The sequence below is a fragment of the Oreochromis niloticus genome, linkage group LG2 (assembly GCF_001858045.2).
Source record: "Oreochromis niloticus isolate F11D_XX linkage group LG2, O_niloticus_UMD_NMBU, whole genome shotgun sequence".
In the NCBI taxonomy this organism is placed as follows: domain Eukaryota; kingdom Metazoa; phylum Chordata; class Actinopteri; order Cichliformes; family Cichlidae; genus Oreochromis; species Oreochromis niloticus.
The window spans coordinates 17492419-17509549 of NC_031966.2; the positions used below are offsets into that span (position 1 = coordinate 17492419).

The following is a 17131-nucleotide window of genomic DNA, read 5'->3' on the forward strand; positions in this document are numbered from 1 at the left end:
CCTATGACATGCCAAATGATTAACGCTGGTTGTTATAATGCTGATATATAAAAATATCACATAGCCTGGACTCAGCTTATTGAGAAACTGGAGAAGAAAAAAGTTATTGAACAGTGTACTTGAACATTGCCCTAATGCCGTAAGTGACTTAAACTTGGATGCTCTTGACTTCAAAGTTGCCTCTTTGTGTGTCTCTGGACAACCTCTAGCTTACTTTTAGATGGTTTTGTAGAAGAAAATAAACTTTTAAATATTGAACAAACTATTAAACACCCTGTCGTGAGCTCCTAACAAATGAGTTCTGAGTTACTGTTTAAAAAGTAAACCAGGCAAACCGGAAAAACTAGTTTCTCCTACTTTACCTACAATAGCTAGAAAAGGAAGTACCCCTATCCCTTAAACTCCTTGAACTCTTTGCTAATATATTTCTAATATGTTCTCATTTAAAGGGATGACATAATGCTGTGTGTCAGGTGCTGCCTATCTCTTATAAGGCTGAGCTTTATTAAACAGGAGGCCCTGGTTGATGTTCTGTTGTGATTTTTGAGTTTTTCACTTCACTTTTTTCACTGATTCATTTCATTCACCTTTTTTAAAAAAAAAATTAGTTTTCACTGATTAGGTTTCGGCACTAAAAACTACTTGGTTGGTGTCACCAAAAGTAACTTTCTGCATGCCATGGCAACAGCTTGCCAAAACTATAGTGCATCCAGAAAGTATTCAATGCACTTTACTTGTTTCACGTTTTTCATGTTACAGCCTTATTTTACAATGGATCAAATTAATTTTTCACCTCAAAGTTCTAAAAAGACAATGACAGAGTAAAATAAAGACTGCTTCGTAAAACTTGTATTAAAAAATAAACACATGAAGCACTGTGAATGCACTAAACATTGTTTTACACCCCAGGAATGAGAACGATCTGGTATTTCAGGCTGCTCAGACAACATGCTGTTGACAGAGGCCACCGTGTTACAGTGGCAGATTCTCACGAACCCATTCTTCCTACTTATCACTGACTTGAGGTGGCGCAGGACCAACGACACCAGTGACAGCTGAAGCAGGTTGATGTGACGCCTCAGCCTTGAAAGCAGCACCTCACAAGACGGGTCACTTCTCAAACTGTCTCTGAGTTGTTTGTGGTCACTGACGTTTGGATGGCTATCCTTCTCAAATGTAAAGATCCTAGCTGCATGGCAATCAACCTTGTAAGGTGGGAATTCTATTTATATACATTTGGTCCAGTGTGAATGTTTAGGAAGTTGTGTGTGGGGGGCTGGGTGGCTGCATGACAGAGAGTAGAGTTAACATCCTGTCACAGACCTGCAAATGACATTTTTTGATAAGGTTTACTAAACCACAGCTACCCCTGCAACTAAAGCATAGCTGCCCTGCTGTAGCAAAATTGTCACTGGTCTGATGTCCTTTATCTACCACTGATATGTGGATTAGATTAAACTTATCAAATCCAGCAGTACCCAACTACACGGCTACCAGCCTTTATTCTGGATGTCATGTTGTTTCCAGTGGGCTGCAGCAACCAAGGGCTGTGAACAGAGAGAAAGGATGATTTCCATTTCTAGAAGAAAGAAGCTTTTCCCATAATGCACTTGGTTTATAAGCACTGTATCCTCACACAGAAAACACGGGGAGACATGTTCATTAAAGCACTTCACTTACTTTCCCATAAGGCAGAGCTACAGTGTGTCCCATATTTTCAAACCACATGAAAGCAGCCTTTTTTCTTATTTATTGCTGTGAACCCATAGCCTGAATGCACCACTTCAGTTCCATGTAAAACAGTAAGGATAAAAAACAAGAGATGAGGCTGAGGTACATGACATTTTCCTCTAACAGTATCAGATCACCCACCTCAGTAGAAGGTGGATACACTCATACTAAAGGATCAGATATTTGGATGACAGGGATCGGGTTGGGAGACCTACCACGGCACTCACAGTTATCTGTGACTGCAGGTGGTGAAGCACACAAAACGCTTCTTGTGCTGTCTCCTCATGGATAAGCTATAGAGGCAATACAGTCCTTATAATGTTGGTATCTAAGGCAGGAAGTCAGCGAGTGCTACTTCAGCCTAGAGTGTGCTGGAACTGCAAAGTTTTTCTTAATTGGCTTAGCAAATAAAAACAAATTTCAGTATATTAAAAAAATAACTTGGCTAAATATAAAAAGAACTTCCACCATGTTTTAGCAATTCATATTGGAGATTTCCTATATGAACTGATTGCATGCATCAAGGGCAAATATTAGAGATCACTTAAACGCTCATCCAGAAACTAGGTTATTATTTATAAAATATGCAATAAGGTGATATTGTTTAAAAAGAAAAGGCTTTACTTATTTTGCTCGAGATGCCTGAAGTTAAACTGCGTACTAATTTAGAGCAGAGGCAAAGCAAAGAATTAGCACACTGACAGGGTCTTAGAGATTCAGCATTACCTTTGACCTGCCGCTGAAACAACTAAGATGAAGATGGAAAAGCTAACCTTAAGAGACATCCCAAGCCTTCATTACCATGCTGTGTTTGGCATTCGTTTGGATATGTGATATTTAGGGAAGGAACTTTTCTTTGCCCTGTCGTTAATTAGTGCAGAAGAAAATGACCTTTTTGAATTGTCAGAGCTGGTGCCACCTTCAAATAAGGAATTGGAGGACATTTTTTTTATGATGCTATTTGTAGATCTATTTCAAGTATGTATTTTATTACAAGATACATTTGTATGTATTAGGGCCAGTTTGGACCTTAGAAATTAGAGATATTTACAATGATAATAGGAACTTTTCACAGAAGTAAGGAAATATAGTGATAATGAGCAAGATCACCTGCTTATCCATTTGTGAAACTTGTGTCTTTTGGGGTGTTTCGAGTCTACATGTGATGCAGGTATAAGGGAAAAGCAAGTATGATCTTGCTTTAAACCTGCAGTCTATCTGGAAGGACAACAGGGGGCAACTGATTGCACAGAAAAAAGAAATAAAGAAGTCTATAGGAAAACTGTCCTCTTGCGAGCTTAGTAAGCACTTAACCTGATGAGTTTATATTCTCAGTCATCACCACCGTAATGTTGATTGTCTACATTATGGTCACTATTAGAGTAAAAAAACAAAAAGCAGAGTGTTCATTAGGAACTTATAATTGGCCAGCTGTGACACTGTGAGTGGGCACACCCGGATATCCTTATTCATCTGCATTACCAAGACAATAATAGTAAAGAACTTCACTGACCAGTCCTGGGTGATTTTGCAGTGAGAACGTTCATCTTCAGTCTTTGGTTAAACAGTACTAAGCACTCCTCATTTCTTTATTCTTTGCCTCCAAGAAGCCAGACTTTCTTTTAATTTTCAAAGGTTTTCTTTGGACAATGGCAGCCTTTTCACTATTTTTTTAGTCACATCTTTGTACATGACCATTTTCAGATAAATAATAAAGGGTGGTTTTGACAATGCCACACTTAAGAGAGAAAAACAAGGAGAAAGGGCTGAGATGCCAAATTAAACAATAACTGTATTGAAAAATCAATGGCAACAGGTTTTATAGAATCCAGATTTTAATATTTTGGTTCAAATCATCATCAGTATGTCTGTGGAGGTCAGGAGGGGGGACAACATTGAGTGTCTACAGCCATCTCTAAAACACAGTGGAGGCTCTGTCATGTTTGCTGCTGCTGGTTGCATTTCAGCCAGCGGTGTTGGGGATCTTGTTATCCTTCAACAAGCTTGGAGAACTATTTCTGAAGCCTGCTTCAAGAAATTTCAAGAAAGCTCGCCTAAAGACTTGAAGATATTTCAGTGTGTATAGAGAGAAGGACAGTTGGCAACACATCAGCAAGTAATAACTCCCTTCAAGTCTGCCACTTCAGGTCACAGTTGGTCCATTTTAATGGAAAGTCTTAGTGGGAAACCATACAGGCATGCAGACGTCTGCATGGACCCATGGGCATGAAAACATACAGTGCCAAAGCCAAATGTCCCTGAAACCAAAGTTTTTAGGGTAAGCTGGTGTGCAAATCCAAAGGTTAATAGTCATCTGAAAAGTACGACCTCACGACTAAAGCACAGACAGATCCCATAATTAAAATTATGTATTTCTTTAAATCCATATGTTACTAAAAAGTCTTTTTGGGGGCAGATAAGTTTTAGCTTCATTATTTCAGGTGCAATCAGTGTTAAACAGTACAGTATAAAATATAAGGTCATGTTTTTAATCAGCTTACAGAGATAAGCATTTGCCTAGAGGCTAATCAGGGGAAGCCAGAGAGCTTTACAGTGTTTTAAGGACAGCATAAATTATGGAGATGCAAAGTACAGTAAGGTGTGAACCACCTTCATAACCCTAAATACACCAGGTTAAAGAGAAGTTACCGCTAACTCCACAGGCTGCTGCAAGGTCTGCAAAGCAAGGAATTATGAGTTCACTGGAAGAGTTTAAATTTTGTTGGTCATCAACACCAACATGTTTTTATTTTCCCAAAGATAAATGCCCTGATGACCTCAACAGTTCAGACTGTGTCACAGGTGCTGGAGAGTTCACCTGACCTACTGTTCTGTTCTGTAAAAACAATAGTCTCATTAATAAGCAATAACAATGAATCTGCTGAGGCCACAGCCTGCGCTCAACCTGCAGAAGGAACGCTACCAGGGAAAACACTGTACTTGTACAAGATGTGCTTCCACAATGTTTTAGAGAAGATCCAGGTGAGTCTAGAGTTTCCCACGGATCCAACTAAAATTCCAAAAATACCCCAGGATTAGAGGTGTACCTGCAGAGTTTTTAAAAAGGCTTTTACCTGAGAAAACTGACCGCCGTTGCTGCTTGTCTGCGTGAACAAGAAGCATCTCTTGTCTGCTGCTCTTTAAATTTCCGTTGCACTAAGACGGAGTCAACTTGAGGTTCTTAAATTGAACAGTAAAGTTGCGTCATCCATTCATAAGAACTTTACAGTTCACTTTATAAATGCCCTCAGGAGAAGGCGGCCTTCAGGATAAAGTCTTTTCTGTTTCTAATGATAAAAAAATGTTTTCACTGAACTGGCAGCGTGACTGTAAAAAGTAATCCCCAAAACTAATTGAAAAGTGACATCAAACCAGCATTTCTCTGTATGCATGCTGTTATGCTTGTCTACAAAATAAATGAATTAGAAACACTGGCATACAAAATCAAAGTATCAAAGTCTCTGGTGTTCAACGACTTTGACTATGAGTCACAGAAATAGAAGTAATAAAAGGAATGACCATTCCTTAAGAACAGCGAATGACTGTGTAAGTCTCTTTTGCTCTTTATGTTTTATCTCTTTGCCAAAGAGACATTTAGCTGTCTTAACACACACTCACGCACACACGAAGGCATGTGCATGTGCTCACACATGCACCGTCTCACAGGAAAATAATTATTTTCCCTCTTAGTTCACCACTCTGAGCCAAACACCTCCAACTCTGATTTGTGTCAGAGCAGCAGCAGCGGAAAAAGGATGCGAACTGTCTCCCTCCCCTACTCTCTTGGGCATTAATGACAGTGACAGTCGTGTCTGTTAGACAGGGGAGAGAAGGAGGTGGAGAAAATCCTCTGTTCACTTGCACAGCAGCAGGAGAGGATGGAACGGAGGCAGAGACACAGGTGTCAGGCCCTGGGTTGGTGGGTACTTACTGACTTTTTCTTTGCATTTAGGTTATCTTAATAAGGCAATGTGAAACACAAACAAGATATGAGGATCATAATTATAAACTTGTTTTAAGTTATGGAAAATGGGATTAATTATGTAAAAGAACCACTATCTCAGTGTAATGTTTGTTTTTTGTGAAAAATGAGCTAATTTGTTCTCTGTGGACTACACAGAGTTAGTCATTCGAATAAACAGGAAAGATTTCGAGAGGAAAGCACTCTGCCTGTAGGTGTAGGTTTAAACACTTCTGCACTGGCTTCACGTTCCAGACCTGGGCTGGGGCTGAATAATCGATTTAGCTTTGATAGGTTTCTAACTGAGTGAGCTGACCCAGAAGTGTCTACATGGCATCCAAAACAAGAGCTAGTCAAATTCTCCAAATAGTAATGAGGAAAGGTTCTTTGGTGCTTCCTTTATTACATCATTTATAAGAGGATACAACAGACCATCCTATTCTAAAAGGGAAAGATCATCCCATAATTACTTTGTAAACCTACACAGGTTTAAAAGCTTTTTAGTGTTTTTGTATTAATCACATGGAGTTTACATGTAATGAAATGCAAATCTAAACAAAACTTAAATGGCCATAACTCATAATCATAATCATAAATAATAAGTAACATAAGTGATGCAGATCACGTAAATACTAATATTGTCTTTTCAATTTTGGACAATAATATACAATATGCTGTGAACCCTTAAAAGAAGGATCTGTTTCCCTGTGCTGCTGTAATACAATACAATTCTTATGAAACTGTTGCCTGAAAAATGGAAATATATATAAAAAAAACTGTAAAAAGTTATAATAACACGATCAAAGCAAATTTTCAGATGTTGAATTAAACCTGCCAAAAGACGAGAGTTGACATTGTGCTTTATTTAACAGGCACTGACACTACAAAGTCAGTTTGCCTTAGTTGTGTTTAAGGTTGTTTTATCAGGATTATCGTTAGTTTAATTTAATTTTTGTCAGACGCTGAAAGCCTTAATAAAGGTAAGAGAAATGTTGGATCATCTATCCAGTTTGATGAAAAACTATGATGGCACAGGATTACAAACTCATCTCAGTGTGGCAAACCTTTAATTTCCCTTTGTGAGTCATATGTATTCCCCTTTCCAACCTTCATGATTTAGTTTTATATGACGTACATAAGGGCATTTAGATCCTCTAACCACTGTAGTTTGATTTTAAACTACCAGCATAAATGTGAGAAGCCACCATTAACAATTACCTGACACCAAGACTTGACTGTTTATACATGTGAGGTGATCAGGGAAGTGGAACTAGCTGGTGACACAAGTGAAAGCAATTATACAGGTGAAGACAGTCAGTCAAAATGAGACGGGAGAGAAAGCACAACTGAAACAAGAGACTAGCAAATAACTAGTAAAATAAAACAGGAAATGAGTAACAGCCATAACTGAAACAAGGAAATGCAGAAACAAGTACTGAGATGTAAACCAAGTAGGTTTGAAAATATACATGTATATATTTTTGACCCCGACCTCTTAGCATTAGGCACATTTCTAGGTTTAACTGTCTGTTCTCTTCCCCCCGGTCTCCTTTTGTCAAATGTACAAGTTCTTATGCCCCTGTCTTAATCCTGGTTACGTTTCTGGGATAAACTATTCTGCCATTGCACAGATGACATACTTTATATGCAATACACTGCATTACATGTATTACTACTGTAATATGCAGAGGAACTGGCATCATTCCTAATTCAATGTTCAACTAAACTCTCCCCAGGAGTTTTTAAATCTTTTAAAGTGAAGTAATTCTGTGGTTGACATCATTTCAGTTGGTACCTGTTCTCTCTACAGAGGGACAGGGAAGTGACTAATTCCTTGTTTCTCCTGTTCACACACAAAGACTGTGCAGTGTGCATATACATCTATAAGCATTATCCATGTAAACCTCGAGCTGCAGTCTTCCCAGCTGTAGGGCTTCTCTCAGATGTTGGAATTACAGAAATGTAGAAGCACAGCAAGGGATTAGTGGAAATGAAACCACATGGGATTTCTTGTATAAGTATACACAATGAGGAGTTTTTCAGTGCTGCTTGAAATATAGTTTTTTTCTTTTGCAGTGTTCTTGAAGAAATATTTTCTTGTCTCAGGTTGGAGAAATGGTTTAAAATGAGCAGACTGGATGTCTATCTGTCCGTATTTGAAAGATCCAGCTGACGCATCAATCATAGCTACATCAACAGTCTTGAGTCATATAACCGGGGTGGACTCCAGCTTCACGTGTTTGCCTGGCTATCTAGCTAATATTAAAAGGCTGTCTGCTAGGCATGTGTTTTTGAATGTGCAAAAATGTCAGGGTATTGATGTCTGAACATTGTTGTTGGAAGAACAACTGCAGAAAAGATTGTTGATGGGTTTGTCTATTGAATTATTTAGTAAAGCTTCAACGCTGTGTCCAGTGCCTTTTCACAGCTTTCTAAACTTACAGCAGTTAGCTTCAAGAATTTGGCTGCAAATTCTTCATTAACAAAAGACATCACCTGTTTTTTTGTGTGTTGATGTACCAGCTGTGGCTCCTAAAAAAGCTACAAAGCTGTGGTGCAAAAAAGGTATTTTTTTTCCCTTTCCACTGCTGCCCAGTGTTTTTCCTCATGGAAGTCTTCTTTACCTTACAATATAAAAGCACCATGAAACATATTTTATTATGATTTGGCACTATATAAGTAAAATTGAGTATCATGTTGTATTGACTGAAAGCAAGTTACTGTGTCTAGACTTGGAGATGATAAACTCACTGTTTATTTTATCTCCCTTTTAGCCGTTTTCCATATATCATATTTCATGAGTACCTGCTGTGTTTTCAGGAGATCTGAAGCACTATTTCCAAAGGATGGAGCATTTCACAAAACAGAAAAAGCACAGGATTTGAAATTAAACCTTCACTTGAAGTGTTTCTTAGGGATTTTGATTGCACTGCTATATAAAAAGTATATATATATATGTATATATATGCATATCCTATGCCACCCAAAGAATAATGAATAAGTATACACTGAAAAGCCTACTTGGCACCAAACACTCACATAGATCCAGCTGCACGTGTGTCATTGTATAATGGATCATCAGTAGAGGAAAGACAGGATATTTGCATGAAACCTTTGTACCACCTACATAGTACTGAATTCACAAGTATGCCTATGGGGGAAGAAAAGGTGTATTTAAAGTGCAAGGACATCTCTATCCAAATGCTGGGTGACATTCACAAGATTTGCAGCCATAATGTTGTGTGGAACAAGCAGTTTCCTCTGTTTACTCTCATATATTTAAAGGTGACACGTGTAGCATTGTCTCACCAATGCATCACTGTCAAAAGAAGGCAATATTTTCCCCTTAGATGCTATATTTCTTTATCTAGCATTCTGCTATGGAGGTTCTTATACAAGCAGGGGTATTTGTTTTAGATAAATGCTTGGTAACAGTGATCTGACTCATAAGCTCTGATTAAAATTATATCATCTATCTATGCTACACTAGGTTTATTTTTGATGGTTCCTAAAGCATTTTTTCCAACTAGATAAACAGCAGTTTGCTCAACCGATCGAAGACATTTTTAATGAGGACCTGAAGAGACAAGCCAACGACTGAAGGCACATACAATTTTGTCTGCAGAGAACAGGTGAAATGCTTATACTATTAGAGAGAACAGTATTGATTGCAGGTTTTAGGTTGCATTCTTCAGTTTTAGCTCTGGCACTACTGACATTCAGTAAAAATGGGGAGGGGGGGAAAGCTGTTAATCACTCCCAACGGAGACAGTAAAGGCATACCTTAACATGATGACCAGCAGCTCCATCAAACACACATTCCTTTCTCCCATGCTCACTGTATGTTTATTCATACACAATCACATGGCTTAAAGTCATGTGTGTCATTTGTCAGCATTGAGCATTCCCCGGAGAAGGCCTTCAAATAAGCCTTCATACTCATAGCACATGACTGGATGCAGGTAAATCCGGTTGGTACAATGAATATTTGATGGTTTCATTTGGGTCCATCCTTCTGTTGGGACTAATTTATAAATCAGTTGGTTTAATGGCTTTGGTTTTCTTTTTGGTGCCTTGTGGCAGTGCATGGGTTAAGGGTTTTTATTAAAGTCATCGCACTCTTGGGATTTTGTGTGTAATGAAAGTTAGGGTGCAAATCCAGCCAGCATAGCAAAGATCTTGCTTTATTGGAATCCATCAGTCTTCCTCGGTCCTCAAAATAATGCACGTTTTGAGCGGACATGCTGTTTTCTCGAAGAGGCATTAGAGCATAATGTGCCAGAAATCACTGGGCCTATTTTGCGTGTGTCACTCAATTGAGGATTTAGAAAAGCTTCTTATTTTGTAACAAATGTGCTGTTTTTCCCCCTCAACAGAGTCAAAACAATTCCATCTCTGACTTACAATGAAAGGAGGATACTCTGTGCGATACTGTTTGTTTCGGATGTGAGAAATTTTGGTTAGTGTTTTGAGTTTCAAAATGTAATTTGACCTTTTGTTGTGTGGGTATCAACACTGTAAATTTTGAATGTCTGTATTGAGAAATTGGTTTTCGGTTCTGCAAACTGGCTATGCTTTTTGCAGTGTTATGCCAGGAACACTGAAATTTACACAGATCTACATTAGAATGTAACTAGATCTGGTTTTTAACAAGCCGAAACAGCATATTTGGACTGGAAAGTGCAAAAGGAAACAACAGCCATATGGGTACAATGCACAAACTTTCTTTAGTCTTACTTATTTATTAGTTTTGTTTCCTTAGACTGTTAAAACACTGGATTTTTACTCACCAAAAGTACAGCACAAATTTCTTATTATTATTTGTCAGAAAACCTCATTAAAATGGTCCAAAATGAATCAACAGCACAGCACACACAGTGGAGAGGTCTACTTCAGTAAAACCACATTTACACAGGCCTTGAAACTTGGCTCCATAAACTACTTGCCAAGCAGTAATGAAACTGGAAAAAGTGGAAATAGAGAACACTGGCCTTTAAAGTCATGGTTTTGCCTTACTGCTGCAACCAACACACCTCAACACGTTACTCTGAAGGCCAGACAAGTCGTTTGCAAACAGTTGCAAGTCAAGATTTTCCATGCAAACTACAGGCAATGGCAGCAACCTGCAACCTGCAGTTACAAGGTGGTTTTAAGTGCAGCTCAGTATACCTTCAGGTTGTTCTATTTCAGGTTAGCCACTGTCAACAACCGCTCACTAACCAGCCACAGAATAGACACTTTTCTCTACCTCAATCCTTGGTGTTCACACTTTGTTTAAGTGCAATGTTCTGCTGTCGGAGCTTTCTTCTTGGGATTCACGTGGACCCACCATCTACGAGCATAGCCCTGCATGGCAACTGCACTCATCAATGGCAACAGTCTCTAACTAGGAGGAAAACACACCTTACATCACACAAAAAAACTGCTCAAGAGTGCCTAAAGTTACAAGAAGATAGGCAGAACTGTAGAAATTACAAACTCCCCAGATCCCAGTCTGATTGAATGAGCCACAGTAAACTCTACCCACAGTCCACACCCTCCTAGCTTACCCAAGGGAACCACTACATACACCCACAACCACCATGGATTAAACAGATGAGATGTAAAGTGTCAATTTGTGACTTTTGTTTAAATAGAGTTAGACATGGGAAGGATTCTAATCTCAATTAACTAGAGGCAAAAAAGCAAATCAGCTTATTTCCCCAAATTTCCTCAAACTAATGTCCTAAAGGCTGCAGATTAAAGGCAGGGAAATGCATTAGCCATGGCATGCAACAGTCAACACTTTTGACATTTGCATGCCCTTGCAGACTGTTTTAGAAATTTAAGCTGTCACAAGCAAGTATGAAGGACTTCAAGGCATGTGTCCTTCAAGCTGAGGCAAAGAGTCCAACATGTAAATGCTTTTTACATTTATATAACAGTAGCTCCTTATTTGAGCCTTTCCTCCAGTACGCTAGATTTTGATTCCAAAAATAGCAACATATAAGATAATATTTAACCCAGTAAAGTTTAAAGCACAACCCCCCCAGAACCCTATCGATATAAGAGCAGGCAGATGAAACACACACATACACTTAAGGATTCTCACACATGCATTTTCATTACCAGGGGAACCATACAATACAGAGGAGTTGATTAGGATTGCCAACAAAAGGACAGTAGGCTCTGGCTGCCTCTCTGAATTCATTGTCATTAGCAGTGGAACACCAAGCCCTTTTCAAACTCATTAGTTGATAAAACAACCCTCTGATTTCCCATTAAAAAACCCATTCGTCCTCCCTCACTGGCGATGCTCTCCCTCTACTGCATCCCTGAATTTCCACACCTTCAAAACCACTCCTGAGACTCGGGGGTGGGGGTGGGATAGCAGCCCTTATGCAATCTTTCAGTGAGTTCCTGCAAGATTTATTATGCAAGTGCATGTTATCACAATCCAAACTCCAGCAATGTTAATGTCAATTTAAGATTTTGCATCTGTAACATTTGTAATAATTCTTCATTCAGAACCTTTTTTAAATTTCTTTCCACTTGGGGTTTTAGAGCTGATGGCTGCTATTAAATGAATGCAACAGAAAAGTAATTGTGTGTGATTCAGCTATTCTGTGACTGATTTCTTTGACTACACCCCCCAAAACTAATCATTTGAATACTGAGGTTAAAAAGAAGCAAAATCATTTCTGTTTTCCTGGCAGAATAACAATTTATTTAAATTTAGACAAAAGGAAATACATATTTGTGCTTTGTGCAGTATAATGAACAGCTTTGTTATATATACACTTTTATACACCATTATATATAATTTCTTGTTACAGATACTTAAACTGAATGATCATCACGTACTGAATAGTCAGAAATATCAAAGACCCTTCCCCTCCCCGCCCTTTCTGTTTGCACCCATTTGATAAAGTTGTTTAAAAAAAAATTATTTTCAAAAACATTCATTCAAAGCTGGGTAGTGTCAAAATTCAAGTCAGAATGTCTCATTCAGCCAGGACCAACTTCGCCGAAATCAATTATCCATCTTTTGAAGCAAAGGTCATCAACCCAAAAGTACCGTTAGTGTCTCGTCTCTGCTGTATTCCAAGACAGAAAAGCACACAACAGCCTGAATCCACGCAGCATAATCTAGTTTCTCTTGACTGCTCTATGTCCAAGATCCTGAAGACGCACCTGAGCACAACATTTTTATTTTTAGCAGTGGTTCTGAGAAGCAGATGTGCCTTTTGACACGGTTCCTCATTGTAATGTAGATTGACAGGCAGTTTTGGTTTCGAGAAAACAAACAAACAAACAAAAACAAAAAAACAAAAATACAACATCCCAGATTGGCAGAGTGTTTTACAAATTTGCATGGATGTCCTCATGTCGCAGCACTTTATAGGTGACCCAGTAGAAGATGTTAAATATGAGAAAGCTCAGGGGAAAAACGGCTCTGGATATGGTGTCAATTCGTTTGGCTCGGTCCACGAAACGCTTGTGAAGCACTTCTCCGTCAAACATGGTAATTGGAGGTGGTGGTGGGGTGAACACGCTGGCTCCTTCCACAGCAGTGCCATCCTTGGTCTGCAGGCAGTGACCCAGGCCATAACCCCGGAAGTAAAAACCGCGGCTCTCCCTCACCAGTTCCTCCTCCTGTGGAGTCAAGCAGGGAAAAACAGATTGGCCTCTCGCTGTCAACAAGAATTAGCATACAGCTTTCCACATTTCCGCTCAGTGGCTTATTCTCAAATTTGTCTGTGGTGTAGTAGCACAAAAGGGCAGCGCAGTGTAAGAATGAGATCACCCAAACAACAATAGCAAAAAAAAAAAAGTTATGTTTTCTAAAATGTTCTGTCAAATTCCTGCCATTTGTTTTTTTAATAAAATAGCTTAAATAGAAGAAAAAAAATGGTTGAAAACCTTGAGATTGAAAACGGTGATGATTTGTCACCAAGTGTATAACACCAGCCTAAGTTTAGGAGAATTACATTTAAGAGAAACAGAAGTCAAAACTCAAGCAAACTTATAATACGTACATAAAACTGTATTGCAAAGCAACACTGTTACATTAGATTCAGAGCTGAAAAAACATCAACATCTGTTTCTCTTAAAACTAAATAAGTAGTGATGTTTCAAAAACTAGAAATATTCAGCAGACAGGGAAAGGGGGAAAAAAACCCCGCCCGATTTTGGCGGTTGAAACTGTCATCTGAAAGCACAAATAAACCGTAGCAGTTTACTTTGTAGTGCTGCATGCTTCTGCTGCCACAGTTATATCAGCATCAGGATAGGTTGTAGTCAGTAGAGATAACTGTTAGCAATATGAAATGGGCAGGTACAAAGTCCAACTCCTTTCAACTCTGAGGTGAGCTACAAATGGGAGCAAAGAACACCGGTACCTGAAGGCTTTTACACACCAAATGCACTGTGAAAAAAATGACACAAAATTCTTCGGGCTTCTTCAAAATTTGACCTCGTAGTGTAACGTATATAAACACAGCAAATGTTCCATCGTAGCGGAAAACGTAGTCTGCAAAAAAGTCCTCATCAAGCGATCGTAAGCTGGTCCTGGTTTTTTTAAACAACGAAAGGAAGAAATAGAGATTCTGGGTTCATCCCATTCTCAAGAGAAGGGTTTGATCCAGAGTTGAAGCTGTATCATGTTTCATATATATTTCAGGAAGTCAGTGGGGCAGTTCAAGCTCTTGTTGGCAGAATTGGGAACACATCTGAGGAGGCACAGAAACGATACCAAAGAGCCGATTGACCCGGATCAGCGTCTGGCTGAGGTAAAACAGTATTATTTCAGTATTTCCGTATCATCATATACTCAGTATCAGTGCAATTTTAAGCTACAAGTGCAATTGTTGCCAAATGCAGTGGTTAAACTGGTCAGATCTGTTTATTTTCATGAAATGAAAAGAAAAAAAAAAGTCAAGCTTGATCTGAAAAAATAAATGTTGCAAATTTGTCCAGTAAAATCTGGTGTGTGAGAGCCGTAACATATGACTACTTGCAGAGTTAGACTCTACTCTAGGGTGATAGACTATGAGCCCACAATACTGCCAGAAATATGATATTTTCATATTAAATCATTTGGATTTGATAATGATACTGGGAACAGAGAGAAGAGCTTCGGCCCAGAGGCTAACTATCAAAAATGTGACTTCTTCCAGATTCCTGAACATCTCAGGAACATCCTGAAGATGTTGAGTTTAAAGTAGATTGGATGTAGTAGATTTGTTTTTTTAAAAGTATCTATAACAAAGAAGTGAAAATGAGGGCATCTTCATTAGGTGGAAAAAGACATTTTATCACTGTATAAAAATAACCCCCATCTTTCCCCTTTTCAAAGTTACAGAATGAGAAACTTTCAGAATGTTAATAAAATGGCTCAAAATATTAATAAAGTTATGATCTCACCAAAAAACCTTGCACTTGGCATTATGCTTTGATGAATGGCTATGCACTTTTTTTTTTTTTTTAAACAGTTATTGAGACACTGTTCCCGCCCTTTGAAGAGAATATTAATAGACATGCAGCTTAACTCTGACAGCCCTCTGACACTTTGAGAGATTCACTTTAGCAGGGGAAAGTGAAGATGTGGGATCTAAATTGGATGATTAGTAGTCAGTGTGAAGGGCCCTGAAAGCTCTGATCCCCGTGTCCCGCCTCTCTCTGTTTCTCTCTCACTGACCCTGGCAGCTCTCTGGTTCTCTGCCGAATGTCGTTTCTCAGTACTGTACAGACTTAGCAGAAAGATACTAAGAGTGCACATCTAAGTATACTAACTTACTGTAAACTTACACTTTGCAACCAACTTTCTGCTACTCCACTGGTAAACTGCACTATGCAACAGGTGGATAGGGAATACATTGCTCTTCTAGCACAGCTTAATTATCCCTCTGCCATCTTAAACGATACAGAAGATCATGTGCTAAAGTCTAATGGTGCATTTCTCTAAAGATAATAGGCGCTCATCGTCTCTGCTCTGTACTCCCCGCAGCAGCTATACTGGCATAACTTCAACTGAACCCGCTCTGATTATCACATTGTGCTCTGTGGAGAGTAAAGTTATTGTCTAAAAACACAAGTGATCAGAAAAGAAGAGCTATTTTTTTCCTGCTTTGGTAAAGTTTCATGTGTTTCATGATCTTTAATTACATCGGTTAGTCATTTTACCAGTGAATAACTATGCTTACTCACTGGTACAAAATTAGTTAGATCATTAACATTATTGAATATAAAATGTGCATCTGAGTAAGGACTAATCTTTCAAACTATTACAATGGAAAGATGCTGGTTGATTTCATTTTCATTTTGCTTATAGACAAAATACTGTTGCTGTTAATCTTACTATATGCAGTTTTTACACGCTTACATATACACAAGCACTTACTGTCTATCCATTTAGAAAGACCAAAGACTGCTTCTATGCACCATCTGTGTTTACTCTTTCCTGTCCAGGCTTCTAGACTTCTGATTGGCCAAGATTTCTACATGGTTAGGATTATATCGGCACCTGTTGCTTTAGCCCCAGACAGACCATCACCTGACCAAGACCAAGCTCAATTAAAACTGAAATGAGGCAAAGTGAATAACTGCATTGTGGTCTGACAAATAAAGTCTAATATTCTCTGGACATCATGAATACCGTGATTTCAGCTTGTTATCAATACACAATTCAAAAGCTTACATCTGTGACTGTACTGGGGTCCATATCTAAAAGCTTCCTCCATCTGTGAAGGCACTATTACTGCTGAATCATATTGAATGACACATTACAAGTTTTGGAGAACATGTGCTACCACCCAGATGATATCTTTATCCAGAAAGTAGTTGAAGTTTGTTCAGCAAGACATTATTAAACCACATTCCACATATAATACAACAGCATGGCTTGTCCTTCGACAAGGAAAGAATACCTGGAGCCTGAAAACAGGTTACACACCGGGGAAGAATAAAGGGCAAAGTGCAAAAATTTCAACAGCTAAAGGTCAAAGGGACATGACTATAGAGACAAGATGAGATCAGCACAAGGTGGGTTTAATTCAGGAAAAGAGGTCAGGAATTCACGTTTAAGGTGAAAGTTGCTCTACACAATTTGAAAAAGTGGAGGCATGGACAAAAATAGGGTTGGGAAGGTCAGGGTTGACACAGGGTTAGATTTTTTTACTCCTTTTACCCTGGCACAAGCGCTGCAGTGCTGATTGAGACTCCTGTAGGTTGAGTTGTTACCAGGGATGTCATTGGCTTTTCGCAACGACTCAACACTCCCAGGCTGACTAGCAGATACCTCCATTGGAAAGGAAGGTAGACAAACAGAGATAGCAGTTACTGACCATTTCATTTTTTATGATTAAAAAATTAGTTTTGAAGGCATTTACCTTATATTTTTGATTTGTTTTGAGTATTAGAGATAAATTTAAAAAAAAACAAAAAAAAAACATGTTCATA

At 38.6% G+C, this 17131-nt stretch overlaps 1 protein-coding gene across 6 annotated transcripts in view; it reads right to left on the reverse strand.

Annotated features, from left to right (window-relative positions):
* Positions 1-12373: 12373 nt before the first annotated feature.
* The window catches only part of glra4a (glycine receptor, alpha 4a), a 42459-nt gene continuing 37701 nt past the window's right edge, over positions 12374-17131 (reverse strand). For 5 of the 6 annotated variants that reach the window (XM_025910766.1, XM_025910772.1, XM_019364446.2 and 2 more), the window contains one exon: positions 12374-13327. In XM_025910766.1, coding sequence (XP_025766551.1) covers positions 13034-13327 — 294 coding nt within the window. In that variant the 3' untranslated portion in view covers positions 12374-13033. Of the gene's footprint in view, positions 13328-16588; positions 16971-17131 lie in introns of those variants that run through there. The other variant, XM_025910767.1, reaches the window with a different exon arrangement.